General features: G+C 31.1%; 1 protein-coding gene across 5 annotated transcripts; it reads right to left on the bottom strand.

Annotated features, from left to right (window-relative positions):
• Positions 1–8: 8 nt before the first annotated feature.
• LOC123003654 lies at positions 9–19160 on the bottom strand. 5 transcript variants are annotated; one of them, XM_044396557.1, is made up of 7 exons: positions 19022–19160; positions 6085–6407; positions 5394–5598; positions 3557–3756; positions 3340–3499; positions 1030–1065; positions 9–431 (listed from the first exon to the last, which is right to left on the bottom strand). In XM_044396557.1, the coding sequence occupies exons 1-7, from the start codon at positions 19071–19073 to the stop codon at positions 190–192; spliced, it is 1218 nt and encodes a 405-aa protein (XP_044252492.1). In that variant the 5' UTR covers positions 19074–19160; the 3' UTR covers positions 9–189. The 5 variants fall into 5 exon arrangements, with proteins under 5 accessions (XP_044252492.1, XP_044252493.1, XP_044252495.1 ...); XM_044396559.1 differs by lacking the exon at positions 9–431 and adding an exon at positions 717–948; XM_044396558.1 differs by lacking the exon at positions 1030–1065.
• Between the last annotated feature and the right edge of the window lie 4504 nt (positions 19161–23664).

Below are 23664 nucleotides of genomic sequence, written 5' to 3'. Positions count from 1 at the left end.
AGGTAGGACGTTACTATTTTTTTATACTTTGTCAAAAAAGGCATTTTCCCTTTTTTAGGATTACCCTATTATAAAATTATTATTAAAAAAGCAAAATTATTTTTTTGCGCCCTTCAAATTTAAACTATGCAATTTGGAATTTAGCTAATTAGTTGATAATTTAATCACACGTACATACTATTTTGTAATTCACAACGGGAATCCTCTACGGGAGGATCTTGTCAGTTTTGACCAGAAGATGTAGAAAAGTAATACAACTATGATAAAACCAGCGCCAGCGATTGCAGCAAGATAATTGTTGATACATGAACATTCTTCTGAATTATTAGGTGGAATTTTTGATGTAGTCATATTTAGCAACAATAAAGGATCGTCTGTCGTCGATATGATTGTTGAATTTTTTTCCGTTTGAGTGGATAAAACAGAAATGTCTGAAAAATAAATAATAATAGATGTTTTATTAAAAGGTTAAAGGACAGGTTTTATTTTGTTTCTAAACCGGCTGATGGCGCGGAATTTATATTATATATTATATTTTACCTTTTCAAATTATTTAAAATTTATAAAAGTTTTGTACAATACATTCATTTTTGTTTTAGACTATAGTAGACTACTTTATTGTCATACAGTCACAGCCTTTCTTACCATACAACTTGCCAAATTTTCATAGCTTACTCTGGTCTAAAACAAAAACGAATGTATTATACAGACTGAGTCACATGTAATAAAGACCCTGACCGAATTTCAGACGCAACTGAAAATACACACATTCTCAGATGCCATTATGCGTTACTTGTTGTACTGTTTGAAATTTTTCAAAATTATAACAATAGATTCCTGGAGAAAAGAGTGGAATTGATGACACTGACAAATTTAATCCATGACATCTTGCTTGTTTCTCCTAATACCTTACAAACCTTAGTAGTCATTGCGTACCTTCGCTTCGAGCTTCAATATTAAAACTTAACGCTGTAAAATTATACATACCTACCGCACGTATAATGTAAATAATTATTTAAAAAAATATACCTGTTGTTGTTGTTGTTCGCGTTCCTTTGACAGTCCCTGAAAAACTCACTCTATAAGAACTCTGACAGTAAAGAAGATAACGAAATGCGGTTTCTTTTGAACGATAGACATTCATTATTTCTATGGTCCAAAAATATTTTCGTCATTGTAGGTAATTTCTATATAGGGTGGCGCAAGAAAGTTATATTTTTTCTTATGGAACACCCGGTATATTATGCGCTTATTTGAAAGAGTTTTTAATTCTAAGAATATCCATATTAGGTTTGATGGGTCTATCATGGACCGTTTATCATTTATGGGCAATTTTATGAAAAAAAAGTACCATTTTTGAAAAATCACAAGAAAAAGTTAATAAAAACAATTTCAACTATTTTTACTGAGTCTGGTCCTAAATTATTATGGTTGAAATTCGATCAATTTTTTGCAACTACTGCAGAGTGTTGACATTCGCAAAATATCAACTTACTTGATTTTTTCAAATGAAACACCCTGTGTGTTATTACTTTATCGTGTAGAGCTTTTAATAAGCTTTTTAAAAAACTTAGCGTTTGGAGGTCTAAACTTTACCTGTTTTATTGTACACCCTTTAAACCTACAAAATTTTAACTTATCCTATTTAGCCTTAAAAATCAAGTAGGTTTGCGTTACTTCCTCTTCTAGAAAAGTTAATATTTTAAAGTTACATTATCACCATACATCAATCAAGTTTGTTAGAAAATCTAGAATTATGTAGCTACAGCATGATTGAGCTGCTGTTCATTTTGATCGCATTGTGCGACAATTTTTACCAACGCAACATATTTCCTAATCGATATATTGGGAGGGGAGAACTATTGTCTGGCCACCGCGATCTCCAGATTTGACTATAATTGATTTCTTTTTATTGGGGTGTGTTGAAGAGAAGGTGTATCGAACAAGATCTATCACTCCAAATGACATGAAGGAAAGAATAATTGAAGCCTTTAATGACATCTCTGTTGAAATGCGTAGGGCAATCAAACTTTTCTTTATGCGTAGACTAGACGTCGAGGAATGGCAAGATTTTTAAATATTTGCTATAGAATTAATTAGATTTTGAAATTTTTATAATTAAGGTCTTACATTGAATTCAAATTCCAATCAGCGTTTCTTGAGTTATACTCAGTATATAAACAACCTGTTTTCGTAACTGATGTATGGTGACAACATAACTTTAAAAAAATTATCTAATTTTTTTAGAAGAGGAAGTAATGCAACCCTACTTGATTTTTAAGGCTAAATAGAATAATTTAAAATTTTGTAGGTTTAAAAAGGTGTACAATAAAACAGGTAAGGTTTAGACTTCCAAACCTTATGTTTTTTAGAAAGCTTATTAAAAGCTATACACGATAAAGTAATAACATACAGAGTGTTTCATTTGAAAAAATCAAGATAATTGATATTTTGCGAATGTCAACGCTCTGCAGTAGTTGCAAAAGATTGATTGAATTTCTACTATAATAATTTAGGACCAGACTCAGTAAAAATGGTTGCAATTGTTTTATTCACTTTTTTTTTCTAGCAAAGCCGTTGTGATTTTTCAAAAATGGTACTTTTCTTTCATAAAATTGCCCATACATGATAAACGGTCCATGATAGACCCATAAAACCTACTATGGATATTCTTAGAATTAAAAACTCTTTCAAATAAGCGCATAATATACCAAGTGTTCCATAAGAAAAATATAATTTTGATGCGCCACCCTATATAGAAATTACATATAATGACGAAAATATTTTTGGACCATAGAAAAAATGAATTTCTATCGTCCAAAGGAAACCGCATTTCGTTATCTTCTTTACTGTCAAAGTAATCGAAGAAATACTGAGCCCTGGGACACCCTGTATATGTCAAATAACTGTCTTGAAATTAACGGAACTTTTTACAAGCATCAACTGATCAGCTACCTCAACTTCAGAAAATCCTCTTTCCATCATTGTAATTATTTTCACTTTGTTAAAGTAAGAGACTGCCGCCATAATAAATGCATTTTTTACGAAATGCCCAGGCGGGATATTGATACATTTGATTAAGGAGACACATCCTAGACGGTAGGAATAAGCAATGATTCGTGTACCATGAAGCGTTTACTTTCAGATGGATCACATATCGTTTAATAATTTTACCGATTTAAAGCGGTAATCGAAATTAAAACAAAATCACCTTTCAAACACACAGCTGCCATGACGCATTAAAGCAAGGAACGGTCACGAATATAAACGAAACGACGGTTCAAATTTACGCATTATTTCAGTAATGTGAGTCACAATTGACTCACACTGTATACTTACGATTAGTGGTTCTCCAGAATTTGGTAACGGCAGCTGGTGTGATATTATCGTAACTTCCATACATTTCTAAATTACAGTTGATCTTTTGAATATGGTTATTTGATGGCGGTGACAATTCGATTTCGTTCCATCCGTAGAGAAAAAAATTATTTGAAAACAACTACAAAATTTTTGAATTTATATTAAATACTATAATATTATATTCTGTTCTAAATACCAAACGAGGTCCTTCATCAGATCGTACTGTTTTATTGACAATTTCATTCCCACATTTTAATCTCAAGTTCATTGAACAAATTGAACATTGAGCAATACGAACATATATTGATTCACATATTCCCAAGCTAATATTTGAGTTAATAATTTTTACGGATTGCGTTTGGTCGTCACTAGTTGTTGTTGTTGTCACCAACTCATCTAAAACACGTTATAGAATTATCAACAAGATGAATTACCACCTAGAATTAGAACTTCCCTCAAACCCCGACAAAAGCGGCACAAGCAACGCCTCTAGTGGTAAATGCAATAAACTAGGAAGCATTTTAGGGCAAAATTTTTAACTTTCGCGGATTTCCTTAAGAAATTTCCACTTATTTTCCTTCTATAACTAGTAAACGGGCAGTAATCGTATCGTGCGAGATTTGCTTACAATGATTTAATTAAATAAAATAAAAATAAATAAAAAAATTGTAAATTTGTAAATAATTTGTACATCAAAATTACGATTGTATTTTATATCAATCTTTTCAAAAAAATCCTGCGCGTCTTTCTAAAATAATGGATTTGTGAACTGACTTTGTTTAAATATAGATATAATATATTCACTAAACTCCCGACATGTCAAAATGACAAGTTAGTTAAACAAAAAATCACTGTGGCTATGTTGGTGACAACTTTACTCAAGGTTTAACAACCTGGTCGATAACACTTGATTTGAAATTATTTAATTATTATCGTTTGACGCATATGCCGTGTACCATGGAAATTTGACATCAAATACAGTCAGATGAAATAATAGTCATCTGTGTCGTTTAAGATACACTCAAAAATTTTGGCTTGACATTGTAAACGTCACGGGAGTTTTGTGAATACATAATATTCATTAAAAATTTGAAAACAACAGTGTTTTATTTTTATTACATAACGTTTGTTGAATTAGTTGAAAATTAATATTATGTAATTAATATTCTGTAAAAAATACCAAAACCCTAAAAAGAATCTTTAGGTCTACCGTTAAATAAAGTGTTAAATAACATCAATCACAATATCTCAAAAACAAAACACTTTTTTAAAAAAATGCCAACGCATCGGCCTATAAAATATTCTTATAAATTATCCTACAATAAACCAAGATCGATTACTTGAAAAATAACTGAGTAAAGTTGTTTTGAAGATCAACATTTTTGCATTTTTTTCTTTTTTAAATGGTTTTACATTAAAAAAAGTCAACGTTTCGGCCTATAAAATTATTATAAAAAACCTTTTTGCGCGGTATATTTTTTCAAATTTTAACACTTATAGGTCATTAATAGACTTTTTCGACTTTGCGTTCGTACTAAGTCCTAGAGGCGTACATTGCAAAACGTCTTTGACACCTTCGAAATTCATTTTTACGAATAAAATAATGACGTTTCACATTAATTTATTTCATAGCCATCTAGCCACTGCGCAATGTTGTCAACTGCCTCAAAATTCTCTACATTCAAAAATTTTATTTTTGTTTTGTTTAAAAAAGTGCAATGTAGAAAAAATACTGTATAATATCCCATTTATAAGGCATAAGGCACAAAATGCTTCTTATAAAACTCGTGTTACAATACGTATATACTATTACCAACTCGCTGGGACACCTGAATGAATATTTTCAAGACCACGCGACCTAGCAAAATTATAAAAGTATATCTGAGCTTCTGTTAACGTTTTCTATCACCATATAAAAGATTATCCCACCTTTTTGAATCACCGTGTATACCAGTTTTCCAAAATTTAGTAGGTATACGTATGACAATTATTGTGTTCATAAGAGTAGCTATACAATGACTAATGAAACTTACATTGTGTATAAGCAACTGGCATTTTCTTATCACTTTGCATTACTACTTTGGTGATGTTAATAGTCTTAGTAAAGTCCCTGCATCTTGTTATTTTTCCTTCATACTCAACCAAAATAGATAATGTCGACACTACTTTTTTCCAAGAAATATACACAATATCGTCTGGCAATGGTGATTGGTGTCTGTACCGTTGAATTTCAATAAACTAAAAAAATACTACATTGTACAAAGTGGTTATAAATGATTTTCATCTAGCCAGCTTTGAATTTTCCATGTAAAATAAAACGCTTTACGAAAATAGGGGTACCTACTTGTTTTAACTCAAAATTAAAAAATCGCCGTTTAATAAGCGTCCTCTTCGAAAATAGACTTCAATTATAAACTTGCTTTCTTCCAAAGTATACATTCTTATCAATTATTATTGGAAATTAGTTGAAACAATAAAAGTTTAATTAACAACAATTTAATATTAATTAATAAGTGACACTAATGACAGAACTAGAGCTTTCAAAAAAGTAGAGCGGCACAAATAAACTTAAATGCAAAAAAATTCCAAAGCTGGCTAGATGAAAATCATTTATAARCACTCTGTATAAAATTTAAAAGAATGATTGAAGCAACAGTAAATTAAAGTTAAGTTAAGAACAAATTCTGAGAAAATTATTTAGATACTAATGTTTTTCAAACTTACGGCATCACTGCATTCTTCTAATAATTCACAGAAATTGATCTCTTCACATTTTGCAATCGTCACCATGCTACCTTTAGAAATAGAAATTTTATAATTTGGGAAATCTGGAAATTTTGATTCATAAAGGTGAAAAGTTGTCCCTGTGATATTTTTCAATTTAAGATACACATTTTCTTCATTATTTGAGAACGTAAATTCCAAAGGTGTATAACGTGGTAATAATGAACAAGTGTTTCCAAAAGATTGCTCAACTTGTTCTGCTGTTAGTGGCGATCCATGTTCGAAATACTTTGTTGGGTTGTTCTCATAGAAACAATAACCATCTGAAATATCTGTAATAAAAAAACGCAATAAAAAAAATAGAACAAAATGCTAAAAAACTATTTTTTTAGGTATATTCGAATTACGGTTGGCTAATCTAAAATGATGCCCTGATTACCTACATCATATTGTTAAGTCTAGTTAAAAAAAAATTGATCCAGATTGTAATTGCCCTTTAATAATAAAACAAAGTGAGCTTTGCGTATTTATGACAATAAATAATTGTTGTTTAATCTACCGCAACACGAAAAAAAATCAACAATTTAGAGGGGAAATCGTTTTACGGTGTGAAAATTTCCGTGGTGTATTCTCAGATCATGTTGTGATGGCCGGGATGGTTAATGCCAGCTTATGCATTGTTTCTTCCAACACATAATCATGTGTTTTACTATGATCATCAAGATATAATCAAATTTTACTTTGGATTAAATAAAATTAACATTAAATGTGACAGCATTGACAGCTATGTCATTCGTATTGAATTGTTTCCAAGGTAATGGTACTAGAGATGGGTAGTTCGCGAACGAACTAATAAATAGAACGATTCTTTTATGCGAACTAGTTCGCGAACTATGAACGTACTAGTTCACAGCAAACGACAACTTTGTCTTTCGTTCTGTCGAGGTCGTTCTTTTACGCGAACGAATCTAATCGAACTGAGAACTTGTTTGTTGGCAAGCGGCGAACGAGTGAAATCTCAACTACGTGAAAAGAGCGAAGACCGATGCGTCATTGTGCAGCGTGGTTTCCAATTCATCGTTTGGTGGTTGTAATTTTGTATATAAACCTGACTAATTTAAAAATTTGACGCTTGAGTTTAAAAATTTTAGTTAAAATTCAGACTTACCTACCACCTACATAAGTACTTTTTTCAGTTAACAGTCAATTTTCACCAGTTTTACTTTAATTTGTAATAAAATTGAGGCGGTCGTTAGAATATTTTTATTCAAACTAATAGGCAAATAACAAAGAATAATAAAAAAATAAAAATAACAAAAATGTGTAAAATATAAAAATTTAAATATTGAAAATTATAAAATACAGAGTGTTCCGTCTAAATCCCACTTTAGAACTATTGGCCGTTGGAATAATCGTATTTATTTGAGAATTGGTACATAGCCATAAACCATTAAGTCCTCCTAAATGAAAATATTTTCAAGATGGCGGCACTTCCGGTTATACCGGAAGTCGGTCTCAACTTTCTTATTTTTAATAGAAAGGTATATTTTTTACTGCGTTTTTGGATTAACCGGATTATTTTAAGGGAGTTTTCATCAGATTTCCCTATACCTAAATTTAGCCATTTTTGGAATATTTGGAGTTTTTCAAGAATTTTTGGATCTGCACCTTCCACTTTAAAAACCGGTAACTCTGCTATTTTTTAAAATTTTGAATTCGTTTTTTTTGGCGTTTGAAAGAGAAAGTTTAGATCTTTCTTTCGGTGTTTTCAAATTTTGAAAAAAAAATAACAAACCAAAAAATTTTAAGGTTACTTTTGTAATAATTCAAATACCCATAACTCAATTTTTTCAAATGAAATACCCCAATTTTTATTTTACTAAATGGAGGAGAATTTAATTCTGCATCGATCTGTATTAACATTCCCTATACCTAAATTTAATAATTTTTAAGTTATGGTGACTTTTTGTTGAGATTACCGAAAATCTGTTATTAGCCACATTCGTTTTCGTATAGTTTGCTATGGAAATAAAAAATGTCAAAATTGTTTCTCAATAAATGTCGACAGTGACTTATTATTTGACAAATAGTGCTAAACTTAGATTTAATTAATTTATTTTGTATTTTTGGAGAGTGTAACAAAATTATGATATCGTTCATTAAACAAAAATAAATTTTTCTCACTTGTTAGCTTTAAATAATGATTGCATGGTAGAAACTATCAATAATAATTAAGTTTGCACAACTTTGATTCTCCATATTTTGGCACTATTTGGCAAATAATAAGTCACTGTCGACGTTTACTGAGAAACAATTTTGACATTTTTTATTTCCATAGCAAACTATGTGAAAACGGGTATGGCTAGTAATAAATTTTCTGTAGTATTAAAAAAAAAAACCATAACCTGAAAATTATTAAATTTAGGTATAGGGAATGTTAATACAGATCAATGCACAATTAAATTCTCTTCTATTTAGTTAAATAAAAATTGGGGTATTTCATTTGAAAATATTGAGTTATGAGTACTTGAATTATTACAAAAGTAACCTTAAAATTTTGGGATACGTTTTTTTTTTCAAAATTTGAAAACACCAGAAAAAGGATCTAAGCTTTCTCTTTCAAACGGCAAAAAACGAATTTAAAATCTAAAAAATGGCAAAGTTAACGATTTTTAAAGTGGAAGGTGCAAATCCAAAATTTTTGAAAAACTCCAAATATTTCAAAAATGGCTAAATTTAGGTATAGGGAAAGCTGATGAAAACTCCCTTAAAATAACCCGATTAATCCAAAAACGCAGTAAAAAATATACCTTTCCATTTAAAATAAGAAAGTTGAGACCGACTTCCGATATAACCGGAAGTGCCGCCATCTTGAAAATATTTTTATTTAGGAGGACTTAATAGTTTATGGCTATGTAGCAGTTTTCAAATAAATACAATTATTCCAACTCCCAATACTTCTAACGTGGGGTTTAGACGGTACAGTCTGTATATAGAAATTGGTTATTATAATTATTTGACAAATAACAAAGAATCATAAATTAAAAAACATAGTTGTGACAAAAGTTGGTTAGTACTTATTATAATTATTAGACAAATAATAAAGCATACCTAAGCGAACATTAAAATATAAAAATAACAAAAATGTGTAAAATATTGGTACTTACTTATACATATAAAAATTATAAATTATGATTAAGGAACACAATTTGGTTTACTTTGGACGAAGTGAAACGGTTTCGCCTTGCTGATAATACCTGTCCAGCCTTTGAAAAAAATCTCTCACAAGGTACAGAAGTAGCTACTACACATAATCGTCTTTTTACCATCTCAAAAAGTCTCGGGTAAATCATTTTTCTTTGCTTCCACCACAGTAAGGGATCGGCCGTCTTGTTCAAAAGTGGTTCCTGCAAATATTTGTCTAACTCCACGATGACAGCTGCCGTTGGATTTTCACTTTTTGGTGAAACTTTTGCCAAAATGAATTTTCGCCTGGCTGATTTAAAGCAGTAGATGCTGAAGATTCCTCAACTTGATGAATTGGTTCGCTCTCGCCTAATTTTATAGTCCTAAGTTTTTTTTTAAGAATTTCAATGGCATTGTTGAACTTTTCATCACTGGAGAATCCAAATTTCTTGAAACGTGGATAAAGAATTGTTGCTTGCTCGATAATTTCATTCCCATCCACATACTTGAACCTTTCGATCAATAACTCCTTTAATTTCTTTGCCATGCTTTGAACTTCAACGGGCAACGTTGAATCATTGCAATATTCGGCGATTTTCGGGTTCATAATTTGGAGAATAAGAGGAAGTTTCGACACTGTAACAAATTTCTCCGCACTTATTTCCGTGGTCACATCATCGAACATTTTTATCATGTTTACTGTTTTTTCCACAATTGCCCATTCCTCGATCGTTAAATTTTCTAAATTACATTGCAAAAAAAATTCTATTGAGCATTTCATACGTTAAATTCCAGCGGGTTACAACATCTTGTTTAAGTTTTAGATTTGGCAGATTCATTTGTTGTTAGATTGAATGTAGCCTTGCGAGTGCATGTGAACTACGCTTGAAAAATTCGACGATTGAGTTTATTTTTTCAATGATACCGAAAATTTCCTTCAGTCCTTTTTGCACCACACGGTTTAAACTGTGTGCAAAGAATGGTATGTGCCGCCAATTACATAATTTAATTGCAGCAACCTCATTGGCGGCATTGTCGGTAACACCGCAAATAATTTGGTCACTAATGCGAAATTCTTTAACACAGTTTTTTAAATGTTCGGATATATGTATTTTCCGATGTATGTCGTCCAGGAAAAGTCAAACACTCTAGGAGCGCTGATTTCATGTCTAAATTAGAATTAAAATAATGGAGCGTGATAGCGGTAAAACTTTAGTTATTCACTGATGTTCAAAAATCTGTTGTTAAAACACACTGCTCGAGTTTCCCTTAAGCCCACATTAACTTTTTCTGCCGTTTGTAAATATAATTGTTCTAATAAAGTCGTAGACACAGTTTTTCCCGATTTAAATGCTGGTGCGAGAGCTGCTTCTCATGAAAAAATTGCTTTAAAAACCGTCCTTTCCGGTCGGTCCCAAAACCAAAATAATCAGCAAAATCAACAGAATAGACCATCAGTCATTCAACCCAATCCAAATTATCATCGACATCAAAATTATCAAAGTCAACGAAATAATAATAATAGAGTTCATTCTTTAAACTCTCAAACGAAGACGGAATTTTGGGACGACCGTTCTCCAACTTTCGAAACGTCCCAAAACCACCAAAACAACGACAATATCAAAATTTCGACGAATCAATTTCGGGAAGAAATCGATTCCAAACTAATGAACCAGTGCGAAAAATTTTCGTTATATTAAACAAACACTCTTGCGACGCAAAATCTTTATTAGGTCAAGGACAAAGCAGGTGTACAATATCTTATCGACACAGGAAGTCCCATTTCCTTTGTTAGATATAACGCGATGAAAGATCGTTTAAATCCAAAATCAATAAAAAATGAAAATTTAGTAGTTAACGGAATATTTTCTGATCAAACCTTTACAATAAATAAAAGTGTTAAAATATTAAAAATAAAATAGACCACACACCTTATAAATTTTATTTAGTCGATGATGGCTATTTAAATTTTGACGGTTCTGACTTTTTTTCAAAATTTAAATGTGTCATAGATTACGAAAAAATGAGCGTAAAAACTAACTTCGGTACTGAAATTCCTCTTTATCTCGATGAAAATTCCAACGAGATAACATTCGAAAGTACTGCAAATTCTTCATCACCCCCACACAAAGATAATAAACAAAACAGATAAAACGCAAATGAATAATATCATTATTAAAGCTCCTCCACGTGCAATTACGACAATCAAAATACCAGTTCAAAACCCTCAAAATTTAAAAGAAGCATTTTTACCCGAAATCAAAATTGATGATCATACAAAAATACCAAACTCTTTAGTTTCGAAAACTGAAAAAAATAAAACAATCAGTACAGTTTTAAATGCGAGTCGACATAAAAAAACAATTGAAATTCCAATTCCAAAAATTAAACAAATTGAAACAAATTTTGATTGAGAACACTCTGTACATTTCAATTCATTTCAAACAAATTTAACAAACCGTAAAATTTAAATTTTAGACCAATTACGTTTAAATCACCTAAATTCAGAAGAACAACAATTTATTGAAAACTTATGCCTTAAATATCAAGACATTTTTTATCTCGAAGGAGACACATTAACATTCACCAACCAAATTAAACATCAAATTAATTTAACCGATGAAAAACCAATGTTTTCCAAAACATATCGATATCCAGAAATTCATAAATCTGAAGTACGAAATCAAAATTATACAACCTTCGATTAGTTCTTTTTCAAGTCCTATCTGGGTTCTACCCAAAAAACTCGATGCGTCTGGTAAACAAAAATGGCGCGTTGTTGTCGATTACCGCCGCTTGAATGAAAAAAACTATCGATGACAAATATCCCCTTCCTAATATCGAAGATTTTCTTGACAAATTAGGCAAATGCCAATATTTCACAACATTAGACCTAGCCTCAGGTTTCCACCAAATAGAAGTTGAAAAACGCGACATTCAAAAAACTGCCTTCTCAACAGAAAATGGTCATTTTGACTATCTAAGATTAAAGAACGCACCCTCTACTTTCCAACGAGTAATGAATAATATTATGATTGGTTTACAAGGTGAAATTTGTGCCCTTTATATGGACGACATAATAATTTATTCGACAACTCTTAAACAACACATTGAACYTTTAGAAAAAGTTTTTCAAAGATTAAGAGATTCAAATTTAAAAATACATCCTGATAAATGCGAATTCTTACGAAAAAAAGTACTCTATTTAGGTCATGTAATTACAAAAGACGGAATCAAACTAAATCTAAACAAAATTAATGGAATAAAAAAATTTCCAATTCCGAAAGATCAAAAATCAATTAAATCATTTCTTGGTCTAACTGGCTATTACCGTAGATTTATAAAAAACTATTCAAAACTTACAAAACCTTTAACTATCTTTTGAAGAAAAACATAAATTTTGACGAAAACTGTTTAAAATCTTTTGAAAAATGCAATGAACTTTTGTCAACAAATAATTTAAAAATATCCTGATTTCAACGAAGAATTTCTGATTACAACCGATGCAATTGGTGCAATTTTGTCACAAGGTTCAATAGGAAACGATCTCCCTATAGCGTATGCTAGTAGAACTTTAAACGTTGCTGAAACAATTTATAGTACCATAGAAAAAAATTACTCGCGATAGTTTGGTCTTGCAAACATTTTATTAGGCTCTACATTTATGGCAGAAAATTCAAAATTATAACTGATCACAAACTACTTCTATGGCTTTTCACGATCAAAGACCTTGGTTCTAGACTTGTTTAAAACTTGAAGAATACAATTATGAAAAAATACACAAAGCAGGAAAACTGAATAAAAACGCAGATGCCTTTTCTAGAATAAAAATGAATGCGATAAACAACGATAATGACGAAGAAACCAATTCCGATACTGAAAACGAACAAAATGCTAGAATAAACCAAAACATTCAAAATTTTGAAATTGAAGACGAAAATTTTTTAACTTTGAGAAAAGACAAATTTCTAGTAGACTTTTCAAAAATTGAAAATTCCAATGACAACTTAGTTTTAGCTTCTCATAACAATCCACATCTTAAAACAATAATAAAACATACGTGCCCCGATCCAAATAACCAAAAATTAAATTTAACTGAACCATTAACCGTTAAACAAAGTTTGAAACTGAAAAATAGAAAATATTATCTCATTCAAATTCCAACATTTGATTTCAAATCTTTAAGTCTCAAACCAAATTTACCAGAAAAACTTTATCAAATAAATTCACTAAAACATTTGCCATCCGTAAATATTTTATCTTACATTTTTAGAGACACTCAGACAAAATTCCAAATTTGTCATGACATTGTTAAAGTACCCCCACAAGATGAACGACAACAAATAATCGAAAATTACCATACTAGTAAACCATCATCAGTACACAAAGGCATTAACGAAACCTTTCGAAGAATTACAGATAGATATATTTGGCCAGGCATGACAACAGAAATCGAAATTTCATTAAAGCAGGTGATACTTGTAATCATCGCCGTCTCTATAGAAATAATCTTTTTCTCGCCTGGGCATTTCTTGAGTTCAATTGATTCCCGTTGGCGCTTTAAACTGGGGAAATTTTTTTACACATCCAGTTTTTCAGCTTAAACGGTTCAACCTCATAATATCAATTCTCTCTGGAGTATCTTGTTTTGTTGTATCCTTCCTTCCCAGCTTTTATTAATTGCGTTATTTTTCGTTAATAATTTAAAATCATTCAGTTTTTCCTTAGTAACCCCCGTAACTAAGAAAAAATCGGAATCACTGCTCCAATGCATTTTTTACGAAATGCCCAGGCGGGATATTGATACATTTCATTAAGGAGGCGGTGCTTGTAATAAAACAATTATCAATTATCCCTTAGTAATCACTGAAACTGCAGATAAACCTCTCGAACACATTAATATAGATTTATTGGAAATCAATCGAAACAACATTCTTTTAACAATCATTGATAATTTTTCTAAATTCGCCCAAGCTTATCCTATTGAAAACAAACAAGCAACAACTATAGTCGAAAAACTATTAATTTATTTTCAACATTTTCCGATACCAAAATTGTGATGTCGGATCTGAATTTTACAACCGATACTTAAAAAATTTATCAAAAATGTATAATTTCAAATTAACTTTTAGCGCAGTAGCACACCCTCAAAGTAATGGTGTAGTAGAAAGATTTCATGCTACTTTATTAGACTCTCTATACGAGCATACATCTCGAAAGTCCAAATAAACCAATATTTACAGGATTACCATATGCTATTAAATCTTACAATAGAAGCAAATCCAGTACAACAAAGTTTCAACCTGAAGAAATAATTTTTGGGCATATCCGCGATTACGAAAATTAACAATTATTTACTGAAGACGAATTACAAACAAATTACGTTAACGAAATTAAAAATCGGGAAAATACATTTTCGAAAAAAATAAAACACATATTGATACATCCAAACAAAAATCAAAATAAAGATTTGAAAAATTTGCAAAACAAACCACTCAATGTAACGTTAATGATTAGTATATGTCAGAGAAGCTCAAATTGTAAATAAAATGCTTAACAAATACATAGTATAAAGGTCCTTTTAAAATTATAAGAATCGTAAACCCGACTGCTGCTGAAGTTATAAACGATCAAGGCGCAACCTCAATAATAAATTTTGACAGACTCAAACCTTGTATTAGAATTGATAATGAACAACCAAATTTAAACTCTTCTTGAGAAGAATATTAATTCTTCTCTTTCTCTTTAGTATTTCTATACATTAAATAGATTTTCGTTATCCTTACACAAACCAATTATTTCAGGTTCCTCCTCGGAACAAGTATAACGAGCGTTTGTCAATTCGACCACGCCAGTAGGGGGTTTGTAAATCCTAAGGGTCAGTTCGACCACGATATTAGATCCAAAGGATTAACTTAATAAAGAATATACAGTATGTCGACGGTTTGAATTTACAAGAGGAAAAAAAAATCATCTTTGATTTTACGCCAAAACTGTAAAGGAAAAACATTTTTTGCTTTACGTGAAACGAGAAAATTAAATTGCTAAATGTAATTAAAACTTTATTATTCTAACTTAGTAGAAAAAAAGTTCATTGCTTGGGATTAACACTGGTGAGTGGTGTAATACCCCATAGATTTTCTATGGAGTTGAGGTCTGGAGACCTGGCTGGCCATCTTAGAACAGTAATCGATAAATGCTCTAAAAACCAATCTGACATATTCTAGCTGTGTGTATTGGGCTATTATCTTGTATGAAAATAACATTTACACCTTTGCCGTAAATTGCCTGCAGCGAAGGCATCAAGAACGCATTTTCTAGTATATCTATACAGGGTGCGCCAGAACTTGCGCCCCAGAAATTTTTTTTAAGTAAGGTAAGATACCATGAAAAAAACCATGAACAGAAAAAAATGTTTAAAAAATTCTATCTGTCAAAAAATTTTGACATTTATTTTTTGACATTTGACATTTTTTTATATCTATTTAAGGATACTGATGATCTTGTCTATGTTTTTTTACAATTATTTAGTAAAGGGACAAAAATTTGGCCAATAAAAGCCACAAATAACATTGAACAGAGTTACAATTTAGGATACAGCTTCCTTGTTTCCTCTTTTAATAGCCTATAGTAAAAAAACTTGGAAAATTATTTTTCCAACAGAAATAAATAGAGTCAAAGTGCAAAATTTAAACTCTCATAACTTCGAAATTTTTATAGATAAATTTTTTTTAACATTTTTTCCATGTTCTTTGTATCTCACCTTATATGGCATTTTTCTCTGGGGCGCGAGTTCTGGTGCACCTGTATACTGTCTACTGTTTAGCATTTACGGAATTCTTACTAGCCGTCTGTGGGTTTACCAGAGATAATGTCATCTCACTTATTTGTAGAAGTACTATAACGCACCCAGCCCATCCGACGTCATCCAGCTCCAGTACGCGAAGAAATTCCACCACTTCTGTTCACTGGCAAGACATTTATTGGGTCGTACCGGGCGTTGTTCCGTCTCCACAGAGGTTTTAACTATTTTCGGTTGAGAATGTGCCCGCAGGCCATCCGTTTCCATTCGTAAAAATTTGCCATTCAGTGATCAAAGGTATGAATTGGTTAAGTTCGAAATTTACGATATCTTATACGATACGATAATAACCGCCCAGAATTTAATTTGCAATTAATTTCACGTTTGACAATAATGCAAAGTAAATAACAATGTAATTCGGATTGCGCTATTTCTGAATTAAAATACGGATAAAACACTGCGGACGCGGCTGAACTCGATTTCTGTGAAAAATTTCACTAAAATCACATGAAATCCTTTACTGATAAATACAGTGCGATCAAAAAGTCTGTCTATCAAGCAAGCGTAGAAATGTAAAACGTATGTCCGTGGAAGGTAAAAAGTCACAATGACAAATGAGAAATGTCAAAATAATTTTTATGTAAATTATGACAGGAAACCGTGGTGAACGATTTTTATAAATAAACACCAACGAAATCTCATTTTAGGATATTTTGAGACGTTTCATAGAATAATTCAATTTAATTAGCTGTTTGAATTTTTATAAAATAATTAGATAACATATGAACTGCCATGTAACATACGTCCTCAACTAGGACGCCTACTTGATAGAAAGACTTTTTAATCGCATTGTAGTAAACAACCCTTAACTTTTACATTAATTAATAAATTTATTTGTAAATAAAACAATAATACCTAAATTAATAATTTTGTGACATGGTGACTTTGGACATCAAAACCATGAATCAGATCAATTTTTAATTTTAAAGAAATGTTTCAAATATTATTTTATTTTTTTCAAAACAAGTCAAATAATAATCTTTATTAATAATAATAATCTTTATTTCCCAACAGATATACATCCAATTACAGGGAAAAATATAAAATTATAATAAAACTAACCTAAAAAGTAATAAAAGAATAAGAAAATAAATTCACAAGATATACCAAGAAGGAAACAATATTAATTTAGTTTGGATTATTTATATAGGGAGAAATTATGTACGAGAAACTGGAGAAATTTATATCACAGTGAGAAGAAATTAGATTAAAATCACGACACATGCGGTAAAGGGGAGAGTTTAGCAGAAGATTAGTACGAGGAGTGGGAAGATAAAAATGCGATAAGTGATTATTCATAGTCAAAATTCTTAACAATTTGAGCAAACGATTTATCAATTTTCGTCAAGTCTCCATCGACTTAGCCAATGCCGGAAAACCGACAACTGCCGACCATCTGAAAACGGTCGAACGGGCCCGCTCGAGAGCCGAGTTTGTGACATTACTAATGAAGCAGTGTACTTTACTATTCTTAAATTTTGATTTGGCATTTTCAATAGACATATTTCTGTATCGTTTTGTACTTTTCGTGATACTAAAAGATTTTGCCAAGATGATTCAAAATCATAATGTCATATCATGTCAAATAATGTCAAATTTTACATAAGTAGCCTTTCGAGTGTGCTTTTTGTTTAGCAACATGCGATGAACATGCGTTAACCCGTCCTTTGGATTTTAACGGTCTGGGCTTCTAGGCTGTTGTCGTTGCCATAACAGGCATGGAGACAGTACGAATATGATTAAATAAAATCACCTATTCCATATCTGGTGGCGAACTGACAGTGACAGGGAAGACACTTGGAATGCGCCCACTTGGTTAAGATAACGAAATACATGGGCGTGCATTTTTTTCATAAAATTTTCTTAGCTGTCATTATGCAAGAGTTTGCAATCGGGCGATCGCAAATGAATATCAATTTTTAAGTAATGAAAATCATTTAGATATAATCGTTAATGAACTTATAACCGACGATAACAGCAATGCAAACGATTTTTGGTTTAGTGGTTTTGAGGACGAGGATTGTTTAGAAAGAGCATTCTTAAAAATTATTTTCATCCCTTAACAAATTAATAATTTGTTCATCATTCTTCATCTTATGTATTCATCTTATTATAATTTTTCAAAGAGTAATAGTGGTTTTGGAATACATTTTATTACGACGTCTATGGACAATATTTTTTTAATAGTAAATGTATATTTAGTGTCAAAATTCGGTCATTTTTGACAACGTCAGTTCGCTCGCCACCAAGATTTGGAAAAAACTCTACCACAAAAATGTCTACTTATTCGAGAAAAAGTTCTATTTGTACTCACACAAGATAAACCAAGTTAAAATATCTCCAAAGTTAACACGAATGGGTATTTACAATTTTAACCGAAGAGATAGCGTTCTCGTCTTTTTCCAAAATACTTTACTTGAAAATTTCCAGGAACTGTGCCATCTGAAATGCGTTAATTAAAAAACAAAAATAGAAAAAAAAATAAACCTACGTTTTAGATTTTTTATATTTGTATAACTTGTCAAAACTAGACGGAAAAAACGAGTAACATATCTTCCAGCTTCAAAATTTAAAACTTTTAAATCTTCGTACCTAAAACAAAATTAGTTATAGTATATCTGTTTGCAGAAAAATCGTTCTTCTTTTTATGTTTTGATATAACACACAGGGTGTTCTACATAGAACCGAAAAGTTTGTCATGGGTTAATGGTATATTTTCAAGTCAAACCAAATTGAAAACTGCTAAAAAATTTTGCTACATGCTGTGATATGTCTTAAAAAAGCTACATGGAGTCAAAAGTCAAAAATTCAATTGGCATTTAAAAAATTAACAATTTTGACAATATCAAAAAACAAAAGAAAAATCGAAAAATTTTATCTCTAATTTACCTTCACTAGAACAATAGAAGAGAAAAAAAAAGAAAAAAAACAGACTGTTCATTACTGCTAGTTTTCATCAAGATAAATGACTTCAACTACACTACACCTTACTATTACACTTACTACTACACTACATCCTTAACTAATGTGTCGTTTGTGTCGCCCAGTCGACAAATGTTGTGTAGGTAAATAATAGAAATTCGTTGCAGAATAAATAGACAGACATGTTTTATTAGTTTATTGTGATTTCTCTCAGGAAAATGTCCCTTATCGCCCTAATCGCCCTATCGAATAGATTAGCGTAAAACACACGGTGTGTCTCTCGCTCCGCTTAGGCTGTCTGTGCATACACTGTAACGTTTTTTTTCTGCGATAAATGGGTGCACCCTGTTCTCAGCAGCCGACTTACAAGAGAATATTTTTATTAGAATTTCTCAAATCATAGAAAAAAACGCTGGTAGTGTATTCAAACTCGTAAGAAGCAGCCGTTTGGCTAGCGGTTTTAAGCGTATTAAACGCTAGTGTAGTCACCCCCATTTGAATTCCTTGTTTCCATTTCAGCGGGAAAAACGTCGCTTGTAACCCGCCGCGTGTTTGACGGTAGTCTATCACCGCCCTAACGGTTTTCAATTTTATAAAATCTTGTGGGTGTAGTATCTCTGTTATTTGCCAAAGGATTATTATGAAATTTAAAATGTAGCTAACTTACTCGTAGAAGGTGAAGATTCAATAAGTAATAATTTTTATTGATTTTTTACCTCAAGATACAAAATAATTTTAATAATTCTTAATGATTTTAAAATTAGGCAAAACTAAAGTTTGTTTTTTTTTTAATGGAAATCACCAAGTCAAAATTTTGGTGAAAAAATTGGTAGCAGCTTGTCTCCATAGCCACAAATTTTGTTTGCTCTTTGTTTCTGTCCCTAGAAATTTTGTTAAAAAATTATGGTTATGTGTTCAAATTGAGATGTTGTCAAAATTTTGACTTTTATTAATCTTGTGTGCCTGTTTCCTCTTTGAAAGCACTATAATTGAATACCTGAGGACAGACATCATTACCTAAGGTCTAAAGACAGAATTCAGTGCTAATAATTTTGACAGAAACACACCGCAAGTAAGTACAATGTCAAATATGAGATTCTTGCTACAAAAACTTTGAAGATAAAGGATGTATATACAGAAAAAAGTTATTTAGCAAAAGATAAAAGTAGGTACATATTATGATGATTGGCAATAAATTTTGTGTAATTTATTGAAACGAGTTCAAAGTTGATGCATTTTATAAATACTTCTTCCGCTTTAGTTTCAAAATTGTTACTTTTTCAACTCGTTCCTCAAAAAACGATGCACAAGACACTAATTTAATTGCTTTCTTTCCGAGGTTCTTTCTCATTCATGTTTATTTTGTATTCTTGTCGATTTCTTGCTAAAAATTAAAAATATTTAGCAAACCTGCATTACAAATTGCGTCTACATTTTAACGGGCCCTTTTTCTAACTTCCTGCTTGCGAACTATTCGTTTCCAAACTTCGAAAAACTGGTAGTGTACCGAATTTGTTTCTTTTTTGGTGTTTCGTCTCTAAATTTTCTTAGACGATTTTTTGTGTTGACGTTTAATGACATTGTTTTCAAATTAATTCAAAAAACCGTAACTGCCAACTTCCTTTATTAAAATTACCATGAATAAATTCACTAGTGATGCCAACGTTAACACAGTTTGGCATTTCCATTTTTTTTACTAGGTATTATATTGTTAAGCACTAAAAATAAACCTCTATACAAAAGAGTATCTAAACCACTCGTCTGAATCAGCAGAAACACGTCGCTTATGTTGTTAAAATTTTGACCTAATTTTTGAAAGAATTTTGTCAAAGTTAGCTGTAAAACAATAGATTAACGTCTCCAAGTATCATTTTGTTCAACCCTAAAAACCTGTGGTAAATTAAGTTAAAACACCTTTAGTCCAATAAATGCAGTTCCTAAATTACGTTATTACTTTTTGAAGTTAGAGAGACAATAAACATTAAATATCAATGTCATTGTCCCCCGACAGCCAGGGAATAGTCAGGGGTGGTAATATCGCTCCTTTTTTTATAGCCGCCCATGTTTTTGCATTCTAAGCCACTTTTAACACAATTTTAATATTTTTTCTTGTAAGCGGAATCCTTTTCAAAGACAGATTTTTGCTTCTACTTGGCATTTTTTATTGGCGATAAATTATTTGATATAAATTTTAAGTAATTTAATATTTTTAAATCACATTTTAAGGGTTGTTTTAATAATGCGATATTAATCTCTACGTACTAAAGAATATACATTTTAAATTTTGTTAGAATCCATTATTAGCAAACAACAGAGATCCGAAAATCTTAGGTGGGACAGCCTGTATTTAAAAAGTCTATATTTTTACTACTATTTAACTATTAGTCTATAGGTTTGGGGTCCCCCTGGATCCGCCCATCCTCCGAAATCTCTTAACGTTTTTTCCGGACACTCGGTATGTCACAGCAGCACATTTTTATTGAAATATCTGTGAATTTTTACTTGCTTAACAAGAGACAAATCACAAATAAATAAAATTTAGACAAAAAACTTTAACCTCTGAAACGTTTTTTGGATGTTTCTTGGGTAATTAGTTAGTTATGGTTAGTTTTGGTAAGTAGTGAATACTTTTTAACCTAAAATTCCAATTACTGGTAGTAAAGGTATACAGGATGTTTCGTTTTTATTGTTACAGATTTAAACAGGTGATCGAATATTCAGTTTTATAACAAAAGTTATCTGTGAACATGTAATAAAAAATATTATGTAAACAGATGCATTTTTTAATGGGGTTTTCGCACTATTCCAGAATAGATAAAATTACAAAAGTTGGTGCAGCTAATAATTTTTAAACACCTGAACGAATTTAAAGATCAGTTATCGAAATTTTTAATCACGGGAGTCTTAAACGGTAAAACGAATTTAAATTTTTATTTTAAAGAGTGATTTGTTATAAAGAGTGATTTTATCAACTAATTTTAGTAGATAAATTAGTCTTTTATCGTCTAGTGAAATAAAGTAATTTTTATCTACTGTTTATATTTTATCAACTAATTTCAGTAGATAAAGTAGTCTAGTCTAGTGAAATAAAGTAATTTTTATCTACTGTTTATATTCAAGAAATTCTGGTAGGTAAGTAAGTAGAGTATAAAATGTTACTTCTGGGTTAGGACATTTGGCGTCTTAAAAAACAAAGCAGAATCTTACAAATTTAGCTGTTTACTCAAAAGCAAACAACCGAAAAAGGCCTAAAACTCTTCAAAAAGCATTAATTTTTATCCACGCCAAAAGTATCCAAATATGTGTAGACTACCAAAAATTGGGCACACGAAAAAACCGTTAAAATCTCCCAAAATAATGCAAAATTACCTGAAGAACGCCCTAAATAACTAACAAAATACCTTGTTTTTACACACCCCAAAATGGGTTTTTACTTCTGGACCAAGGCATGTGGCGTCTTAAAAAACAAGACAGACTCCTACAAATTTAGTTGTTTTCCCAAAAGTAAACAACCGAAAAAAGCCTAAAACCCTTCAAAAAACAATAATTTTTATTCTTCGACACTGTCAAAATTTACGGTTTTTCTCCCGTGTATTAAACAAAAGACGGTCGATGGTCGAGCGTTGGTATGGTCTATAAAATTCCTTAAGCAATATAAACAATGTTTTCCGTTGTAGAAATTGTTCTTATTCTGATTAACAATCAATACTTTTAAATTTTTAGCTGATTTTTTTAGTTTGCATATCTAATTGAATTATAGACATATATTATCACAAGTTCATTCACATCCTAATTGTTAGGATTTTATACATTATCTAAAAAATAGTAATTTATGTACCAAGTCAATAAAGTGATTCTTTGTCGAACGAGTTTGAGATTATGAGCCGAGTGAGCGAAGAGAGCGAGGCGAGTAACAGACGAGTTCGATAATAGTTATTTACATTCGTGTGCGGTAACTTACATTTTACAGTGCGAAATGAATTTTTTTTTAATTGAGCACTGTAAAATGGTTAACGCACAAGATTTGTATTAAGCTTTTTGGCCGACGTTTAAACAAAAATCCAAAATACAAAATTCAGAATTAATACAAATAAATACGTTTGACAATAAATATCACAGTGGCTATGCACTCTAATGTCAAACAATTAAAAAAGACGCAAAAACATCTCAGACACAAAGTTTTGTTATCGTTGTCTTGTTGGTGAATTTATGCTTCAAAATGTCGAGCGATAATAGCCCCATGTGTACCCCACCAGAAATTAGAAGTACTGCAGAAAATGTTACAACCGAGCTATTGCCCGAAAAATTGCGAGCTGGGTATGAAGCCCAGTACAATGTGTTTATAATTATAAAGTGGTGTGAAGAAAAAAGAGTTCTAAGATTGAAAGGTTGTGTGTAGAGCGTTTTATTAAAAATGTTATCATCTTACAAACAGTTTTTTTTATAAATATGAAGATAATTTTGGCCGTGCGGTAAAACTGTCACTTTACACTCGTCTGTGCGTAAAATGCACAGGCGACTGTAAATACAGTCTTTTTTTGGCCTCCTGACATGTAAATGTCAAATTAACGTACAATTGACACCTATTGAAAGACTGTATTTACAGTCGC

Source organism: Tribolium madens, unplaced genomic scaffold (assembly GCF_015345945.1).
Source record: "Tribolium madens isolate multiple individuals breed KSU strain unplaced genomic scaffold, Tmad_KSU_1.1 Scaffold_1;HRSCAF=32;Tcas5.2_LG8, whole genome shotgun sequence".
Classification (NCBI taxonomy): Eukaryota; Metazoa; Arthropoda; class Insecta; order Coleoptera; family Tenebrionidae; genus Tribolium; species Tribolium madens.
Note: the sequence above shows the minus strand (reverse complement) of the source record. Positions and strands in the feature narration are given on the sequence as shown.

Coding starts and splice junctions, on each gene's coding strand:
- LOC123003654 (XM_044396557.1), bottom strand. CDS start 19,073: ATGAACAGTCTGTTTTTTTTCTTTTTTTTTCTCTTCTATTGTTCTAGT. Junction 5,599..6,084: donor TAGAAGAATGCAGTGATGCC/GTAAGTTTGAAA, acceptor GTATTTTTTTAG/TTTATTGAAATTCAACGGTA. Junction 432..1,029: donor GCGAACAACAACAACAACAG/GTATATTTTTTT, acceptor TTTATTTTTCAG/ACATTTCTGTTTTATCCACT.